We start from the raw sequence: 9,288 nt of genomic DNA, 5'->3' as shown, positions 1-9,288 counted from the left end.
TTCCCTACCTGGGTGGGAGGGGGAGGGGATCAAGAGCATTGTTGTCAAACCTGAGTCGAACGGTGACACTTCCCCACCTTCTCAGGCTTTCTGTTAGCCAGAGCTGCTGTAACTCATGCCTTAAAAGGCAATGCAAATTTTGGTGACCATTTTTCAGAACTGAAAGCTTATTTCAAATGAATTCTCATTCTAATACTAACATTCTGTTTTCCTTCTCAGCAGATCCAGGGCCTCCCACTGCCCTCAGAGGAATGAATCTGCAGTTGTTGTCCAGGCAGATGGTGGGTCCCCTGCACATGGGAAGGCACTCACTTCTACCAAGCAGAAAGTGTAGGAAGGAAAAAGTCTTTTATCAAAGCAGCAGCTGTGACTTCAGTCCCTTAAATAGTTATGGGAAGTGGGTGCAGTTTTGAAGGTGGGCAAATCTTAAAGTATTTTTCAGAGACAGAACATCACATACCCTAGTCTTCATGAAGGACAAAACTTCAAATTATAAGAACAATGAAGATTATTTGGTTGATGTCTTAGGAAATAGGACTTGAGAGAACAATACTGTGAGAAACCTGTTTCTCTGAGTCTTTTTTCTTTGTGATCTCCTTTAGATTTTGGCTCAGATCCCCAGAGCATGCCATGTCCATGTGCAGCAGAGCAAAGGCAGATGTACCACTAATGCCTTTCAAGGAGGGACAGCTGACTGTCCATAGAGTTATTCAAGTTGGAAGTGACCTCAGGAGATCTCCAATCCAATCCCCCTGATAAAGCAGGACCCGTTCTGAGGTTGAATCCACTTGCTTACAGCTTCAGGCAGCCAGGACTTGAAAACCTCCAAGAATGGAGATTGCCCAGCTTTCTCTGGGCAACCTGCTCTACTGCCTGATGGTCCTCATGGGGAAAAAGCTTTTCCTTTTGTCCACTCTGAACCTCTCTTGTTTCAACATATGCCTGCTGTCTCTTTTCAACTTCACTTTCCCCACTTTGAAGAGTGTGGCTCCATTTTCTTTACAACCTTCTTGCAGTTACTGACAGGCTGCCATTAGAAACCCCCCACCACCTATTCTACAGGCTGAACAAACCCTGCTCCATCAGCTGCTCCTCAGGGGGCAAGTGTTCTAGCCTATGACCATCTTAGTGACCTTCTACTGAATTTGGTCCAGTTTATCAATGTATTGGGGAGCCCAAAACGGCACATTCTCAGAAGGCCATCACTTCACTGAGTCACAGCTACCAACAGTCCTGCTGGTTGCAGGTGGAGTGGAGAGGGAGGGAGAGGGAAACCACTGCAGGCTCTGCTGTCACCGAAGGTCACCTCGGAAGACTGCCCATGCTCTGCACATATCCAGCTAGACACAGCTCTTTCTCATCCTGCACAGGTGCTCTCATCTCTTCATCTGCCTTTAAGCTTGAGTCTGCTCCCTTTTGGCCTGTTCACCTGTACCTCACTGTGACAGCTGCTCTTTGATGGGGGCACTGAAAGGTTTCTGTGGTAAAGGACATCAGGAAATCTGTAGCCCAACTCTCTGCTCCAAGCAGAGCTAACTTCAGTTACACCATTTGCACAGGGCCCTGTCAAGCCAAATTTTGAGTATCTCCAAGGATGGAGATTTCACAAGCCCTCTGCAAAAGCAGTCCTGCCAGTGAGGTCCACCTCACCAGTGAATTTGTCATGACTTACTGGGAAACATTCATGGTGAGGAAGCACCAGGACTGACAGTGCTACCCTAATGAACACACTGGAGTCTGCATAATTACAGCAATTAGATACTATAGTCCATAACAGTCTAATTAAAAACCCATGTCTGTAAATTTGGCCTGAGCATAAGTGTTCAATTATTTTCCAGGAGAAAGTCTGAAATGGTTGTTACTGCATTGCTAAGAGTATTCAGGGAAATTAAATTATTTTTAAAGGTTTCCTTCAACACAGGTTTTGTACATCTTAGGTAGTATATTCATTAATGGATTAATTCTAAATTATTGAAAAATTAATTTTTAATTCAGTCAGTGGCTGACATGAATCAGGGAGTGACTATGCTATTTTGTTTCACAGAAAAGAGATGTTTGATCATTGCATAAAGGAACCAGAGGCCAACCTCAGTTACAATGTTGCAACCAGAGCCACCATGAATGCTCCCATGGCATAGCTTCTGTAATCTCATTGCTACAATGTCAACATAATTTTCTAATTCCCAGTTCACATTCAATCCAAGGCAGTATATATCTAGCCAAGTTTGTGTCAAGAATTTTTCTTTAATATAAAAAGCTCTTTCTTTCCTCCCACCCAACATATGTATTTACAGAGAAGAGGCTTTTCATTCTTTGTTTCATAGGATTGTACAAACCTAGCTCTCCTGTGTTCTTTGTATGATTGATCCTGACTTCTCTCATGTTTACAAAGACCTTTAAAAAAATTTCCACCTTCCTGTGTTGTTACCTCTGCCATGCACCTCATTCTCCAAATTATATCAATGTGTAAGCAGTAAAACTTTAAATGAAAAGCAAACTTTATTTTTACTGATAGTTAATAAAGGCAGATAAGATACAGTAAAGCAAATTTCTGTTCAACCAAAATAGCTATTTTTTTTCCAGTAGCATTTATTGAAAGCTCTGTTCAGACTTGTAAAGGTGACATGAATTGCTGTAAAACATGAAACAGGTTGCAGTCAAACTCAGCAATCAAATCTACGTGCATAACTTAGTATGTTGCTTTATAAACAGTTGACCCAACTGTCCTAAGCTCAAACATGTCTTCGAATTTTCAGATTTTTTCTTTACTCATATTGCAGACAGTCTTTACCACACTACTCTCTATACATCTGTGGTGTCTATATCACGTTCATGTGCTGAATTCTCTGATTTTCACAGCTTGCCTGAATTCTTCCTGATTGGTTGAAGTGGACATAAACAGCTATGACTGTGGTAGCCACACACGGTAGCCATGAACAATCTTCCTTAGAATTAACAAAATTGCACTTAGTTACTCCTGAAACAGAAGCTGCAGTACTCATCCACACCGTTTCTCTCAATGCAAAGTGATCTTCATGTATTTGTGATTTATTTTTATGCCAAAATAAACAGTTTACTTTCTTAAGAACTTGCAGTTTGCCGTGGCTCTGAATAAATGATGTGTCTTCCAGTACCCTGCTAGCTGTTAATTAATCATTTGCTATGAGATCACGTCTGTGAGTTCCATTATAGTATTGAAATGTATCCCTAAACATAATCAGTGCTAATACTGCTTTTGTTTTCTTTAGACAGTCAGAACAGTATAGGCAGGTAGGTATGAATTATTCTTTTATTTATCATAGAATCACAGAATAGTTTCAGTTGGAAGGGATCTTAAAGATCATCTAGTACCAACCCCTCTGCACTGGCAGGTACACCACCCACTAGATAATTTTTCATCAGTCCATTGCTATGGCAAGATCTAGATTTTCTTCCTCCAACCATACCCTGCTGGAGTAATAGATGGTCTTTCACTGACTTCTGAGAGCTAGGGAACAGTTTCATAAGTCCTGTACAGGGGTCCTATGCTCTGCAGGAGGAACTGAGGAGTGGGATATAGCTCAGAATTGCCTCCACATAGATCTCATTAAAGCTCCACGAAAATTTTTTTTTAAAGTGTTTCATGGGCCTTCTCCACTTGCTGCCAAAACTTTGCGTGTTTTTCTTTTTGCTTTTATTATTTTATCCTGCAATAGCACAAAGAGTCCTGAACCAACAGTGCGTTCCATTGTTCGACCCACGTACAAACACTGATAAAGTAGCTTGTGTAAGGTCAAAAAGGACATACATGACAGAAACAGGGTCTAAACCCAGTTGCCACTGCTTTAGGCCTGTTCTAGAAAGTCCTTTTGCTGAGCCTTGCTTCTTGCACTAAGGAAAAAATGTTAGTGCTAATTTCATTTACATACTGCTTTCAAAATGCCTTGCAGATGATTGCTTTTAGACAAATGAAGGCCTCAGGCTAGATTGTCACAGCACCTTACAGGAATTATGTGCTCAGGTCTTAGCAGCTGGTTTAACATCTGCTTTCTCACACATAAGCAATGAGAAATCCCACCCATGCAAACAGCATCTTCACAATATGGAAATGATAGGCTGTCTTCATGATACTGCATTACCCCTTGATTTTTGAAGAATAAAACTGAATTAGGGCCCCCTCACTGAGACACATTGCTAAATTCACTGTCACATCACGGGGGATTTTGAAGGAACAAAAATGTATCTCATTCCATGGGTGATGCCTGCACTGGGGGAACCTCATGTACCAAAAGAACCTCCATTGCCTTTCATCACCTATTTTTTCTTCCGCATTCAAACTGACTCTCAAGGACGGCTTCTTCATACTGAAGGTCTCAGCAACAGGGACATCAAGACATGGCTACTTTATTTTCCTTCCCTTTTCTCCTTTGTTGACTCTTTTCTCTTTTAGAAGTAATCTATCTGGATGCAGCATAATGAAGGACAGGATGGACTTCTCCTTTTGCCATGATGATTCCTTTTTTTTTTCACCCTCATTATTGATTTCAAAATTATCTCTCCCTCTATTCCCATCTCACTCATCCATAAACACTGCCTTTTATGCTTCATTTTTTGCATCTAGTCTCTCCCTCCTTTCCCTCTCTGCTATTTCTGTTTTAATGTCTACATGTTTTTCTTTCCAGTCTGTTTTTAATTGCTTTTTCTTTTCACTTGCTCTTTCAGCTCTTGCTCACCCCACCTTGTCTTCTGCCTTCTCTACCTCACTGCTGGCCCACTGCTCCAGCAACAGCTCTGCAATAAATTGTTTTGAACTTGAGGAGATTTTTCTTCAGGACATCCCAAGTTTATTTCAAAAACCAACAGCCCTGCAGCTGAACTGTTTAAAAACCAAAACAGAGCTTGTTAAAAATGGCAGAGAAGAACTAGCTTATTTGCTTATGTTAACAAGATTTTTAAATTATTGCAGGATGTTTCTGTCACTCAGCAACATGTATTTCCACCCACATGCACACAAACTTTTCCACAGCCCCCAAGGGCGTTCCCATCTCTTTTCTTAGTCACTTCAGCAGCTGTTGCTTGCAGCCTCTCCTGGCTCTGCTGCTGAACGACTTCTCTCCTCCTGCACTTTCTCTTTTGTCCAGTGACGTGGGTCCCCAGGCTGGGAGCACTGCAGCAGCAGCAGCTCCAATCTCCTGGCAGCAGGCTGGGACCCTGCACTGCACATCAGCCCCGTGGTCTGCAATGCCATTGCTGCCAAAGGCCACCATGCTGGGCCCAGACAGGGGGAGGCTTAAACCACCTGTGCAGCCACATCACACTGCCCAGCCTTGCAATGCCTGACATCCCAAAAGCAGCAACCCTCTTTCAAGAGCAACACCTGACTCTCCACAATACACTCTCTCTCTCTGCTCTGGGATGTGCTCCTATGGATCCATTGCACAGTGGGGACAACACTGGTTGCCCCAGTGCGTCTTGCTGCTGGGGCAATAAAACATTCATTGCAGGCATGCTTAACTAAAAGCACTAGTGAATAGTAAGAGAAATCCTCTTAAAACACGTTGTGCTCTGCTCTGGATGCTTTAGGAGACAGCATAAGAAACAACATCAACAAAAAAAAATAAATTGAGGCTTCCTTGTTACAGCTTCTCAGTGTCCAAAAATAAGAGACCTAGGGGCTGCCTGAGCCAATGACTGCATCTGCATCTGTGGATCTATCTTTCATGATACTTGTTTCTAGCTGGTTTTGTTCTGTTTATAATTTGGTATACCTCATATCCTTCGACTGAGAGCTTTACTATTTAATTACATACTGTGAGGAAAAGTAAATCCCTTGGCTTACCTTAAGTCTTCGTTCTGACAGTTTAACCAGTCTTGCCACTACTTCTTTCTGTTACAAGAAACTAAATAACCATTTCACTATTCCCCTTCATATAATTAATTATCTTTATAAATCCTTACTATTTCTTCTCTTTCACAAGCAGAAAAGTACCCTAATCTAATGAAGGCTTCCCTCTACTTTTCATCACCTCTGTCACGCTTTGTACATTTCTCAGATTTAGGGAGTCTTTTTTTGAAATGGGAAGGCTAACAAAACATCCAGTATTCATGATACTCATTTTCTGCAGATTTATATAATGCCAGGTTTCATTCTATTTCTTTTGCTGAAGACACAAAGCAGTGGCATTTCCACTCTTTTTCAGCCATTTGCTCTCTTTCCAAGATAACTATTCTCTTTGCCCACTACACATCTTCAGTTAAGTGATTCTTAGCATTAAATGTTTTCTGCTCCTTTATTACTCACTTGTCATCATGACATTTTCTGGCAAACCTTCCTAGCTTCCTTTTGAATTTGGCTGCCCTAAGTAATTCTGCACCACCTGCAAAGTCTGCCACCTCACAGTTCACTCCTCTTCATTACATTGGCTAAGAGCTTATTGAATACCACACATCCCTGTGCAACTCCACTGGCAACACCACTCTGCTCAGCAAACTCAATATTTATTCCATGATTGTGTTTTCTTTCACCTATTATTAAGCCATGACAATACTTTCCCTCTCATCCCACTTCAACCCCCTCCTTTCAGAGCCTGTTAAAATCACAGCTAGACTATAATAATAAAAAAATCAACCTTGTCTCCGTTACACAACTAGTCATTTTATATTCACATTTTCTTTAAAGCTCTGCCACCAAAATACCTTTTATCTGAACTCCCTTTGAAACTCAGGCATGAAAAATATAAATTGGAAGCAAACTAGCAAAATGGTAATTTGCATATATTTCTGGAAAAAAGAATCAGCTGCTGCTATGGAGCTCTCTACAGATGCCTCCTCAAAAGCAGTCCCAAACAGACAAGAAGAAGAACATCAAGAGAGAGAAGAATAAATGGGTCATCCCTGCTCAGTGGAAGAGAGAGAGGACAGCCTTCCCATGTCCTCCCCACCCCATCCAGTTTTCACTCCTGCATACTGAAGCCCACTCTAAGCCATTCGATCATTCAGGCTTGAAATGCAAACTTAAAAATTTCAAACATTTAAAATAATCCCCCTCTGGGACTGACTGTTCAATCTGACATTGTCATTAAATACCATTTACATGGTTTTGAAATTATTTCACACATTTTGTCCATGGTGGGTTATAAATGTGTCCTACCTGTTAGGAAGGCAGTTACGATGAGAGGAAGTAAGACGTATTTCTGGAGCCTCTCCATTGGAGCATTCTCTCCTGGTCCCTTACGCAGAAAGCCACCAGTGGTCACTGCATACGTGAGAAGCTGAAGGACAGAACTTATCAGGAAACTTGGTAATGAGCTGCTGACTTGTGTCCTGTGGTAACATGTGACTTTATGTGACCTGTAGGATCAACAAGGAGAGAAGTTTAAATGAGGGAGGGTTTGGAAGAACAGTATCTTCTCTTAAAACAACTGTTTCAAAAGAAGTAGAGGAGCTTGTTTAGCAGAGAAACCTTCCCCTACAGACCTTGCATCTCAAGCACCTTTAGTCCATCCCAGCTATTACAACACTACTGTTTCAGGATTGACTGTGTCAGGAGAGCTTCATTTCCATCACTAAAGTTAATAATGAGCAGCTGCAAAAAATAACTCTAAGCTGCCTGCAACTGCATGTGTATTGTAGGTGCAGGGTCCTGGCAGACTAATGAACCCTGTGCTCCATCACTTACTGTCATGCAGGGCAGCTGTGCAGGGTGCCAGCTGCTCCTGTGGGGTCAGAGGGGAACAGACCTCTATTCAAAGGGGTTGTTACACGCCCCTGGGAAACTGTTGCCTCCTGCACCAGGGAGTATTTGGGAGAAGGTGTTGGAATATGTTCTGATGTGCCACTATACCCAAAAAGTTTGTTTTGCCTTTTTTTGTGTGTGTGCTTCACTCCAAAACAAGGATTTCTATTCATATATTTCCAGGGAGAGCCCTGTACAACCATTGCTGCAGCAGTCCTGTCAGGCCCTGGCCACACAGGGGCCACCCTGGCCAGAGGGACCACCTTCTGCCACCCTGGGCTCTCCATCCCACTTGCCTTGGGGCAAGGATGAGAAACACCTACTCTCCTCCCAGCTTCCCAGACTGTGTATTCAAAAAGGCTACTAGTACAAAGAGGGTCCCCAAGATTATTTCTTTGAGAGTGTCTCTTACACCCCAAAACATGACCAACTCTCCACTGTGGTCAGAGGCAAGATACAGACCCTGGGTGGAACCATGACCTTACTTCTGCATTTTTTCCTTTTCCAGAATTTGTGATTCACTTGAGTGATTTTATTATCCTCCTTCTCAAAATATGTGGGACAGTTTGACTGCAGTGCTTGGTTTTCAAACTTCTCAGCTGGGAAATCAAAGCTTGCCCTCACAAAACAGACTTGGAACAGAGGATGTGGTTTTGTGACCTTCCCAAATTTATTGTCAGGAACTAATTTTTTATTTCAGGGGTCTTCTTCATGGCAGCTCTGTGCAATGCATAAATGTTGGTATCAATGCAGAGACACTCTGAGTTTCCTGTAACAAGCATACTTTTTTAACCAGTCCCTTTGCTAAAACCAAAGCCATAAAATACAAAAGCCCTGGCCAAGCAGTTTATTTCACAGATCCTTCATTCATTCCCAGCAGAGCTTTTGTGAAAGCAGTGCGGGTGGGATAGCACAGAGGTGGGTGGCAGTGCCTGTCTCAGTGTCCCCCATATCCAGACCTTCACCATAAGCTGCACTGCTGCAACCAATAAAAAACATTTTTTCTGACTTTCCAAACATGTTCAGCTGCAACATCAAGCTATACAAAAGCTCTCTTCACTGCTTGGTGCTTTAAGCAAGAGGGTCTCATTGAGTTCACTGGAGCAGTTGCAACCTGACCAACTGGCAGTTTGCTCTGTTTTCCTATTTTGCAAGATTTCAATTTACCTTGAAAGCCTAAGGGACAGCCCTGTCAACTAATCAACGTTTTAAGCCAAACCTGCAGGTTGATTTCTTCACCTGTGTGTTGGGAGGAGGGGCTACCTTATAGACTGACCGGTTTGCATTTACCTGGTACATTTAGAAAAGTTTTGTTTTTTTCCTCGACTACCTCCTTGCTTGCACATTTTCTGTGCAGAGGTGTCCCCAGAGGGCAGGCAGGTGAGGTGAGAGGGTCAGGTTGCCGTGCACAGCTCCAGGGGGATTTCTCTTTGCTCTGTCACTGCAACAGCTCTCAGCAAGTGCACAAACCAGCTGGGATTTTTTGTGTACTATCTCTCGTATGAAGTGAAATGGCTGACGTGAAGCAACAGGGAACACACCTAAAAGTCCGTGCTGTGTCCTTTTCCAGGAAG

General features: G+C 42.5%; 1 protein-coding gene across 1 annotated transcript in view; it reads right to left on the bottom strand.

The window, feature by feature from the left end:
• IGSF5 (immunoglobulin superfamily, member 5) overlaps window positions 1-7,187 on the bottom strand; it is a 29,445-nt gene extending 22,258 nt beyond the window's left edge. The window contains exon 1 of the mRNA XM_010000445.1: window positions 7,130-7,187. Within this exon, the coding sequence (XP_009998747.1) occupies window positions 7,130-7,187 (58 nt within the window). The remainder of the gene's footprint in view (window positions 1-7,129) is intronic.
• Between the last annotated feature and the right edge of the window lie 2,101 nt (window positions 7,188-9,288).

Source organism: Chaetura pelagica, unplaced genomic scaffold (genome assembly GCF_000747805.2).
Source record: "Chaetura pelagica isolate M959 unplaced genomic scaffold, ChaPel_1.0 scaffold244, whole genome shotgun sequence".
NCBI lineage: Eukaryota > Metazoa > Chordata > Aves > Apodiformes > Apodidae > Chaetura > Chaetura pelagica.
The sequence above is the reverse complement of the archived record's forward strand: the minus strand, read 5'-3'. Positions and strand labels throughout refer to the sequence as shown.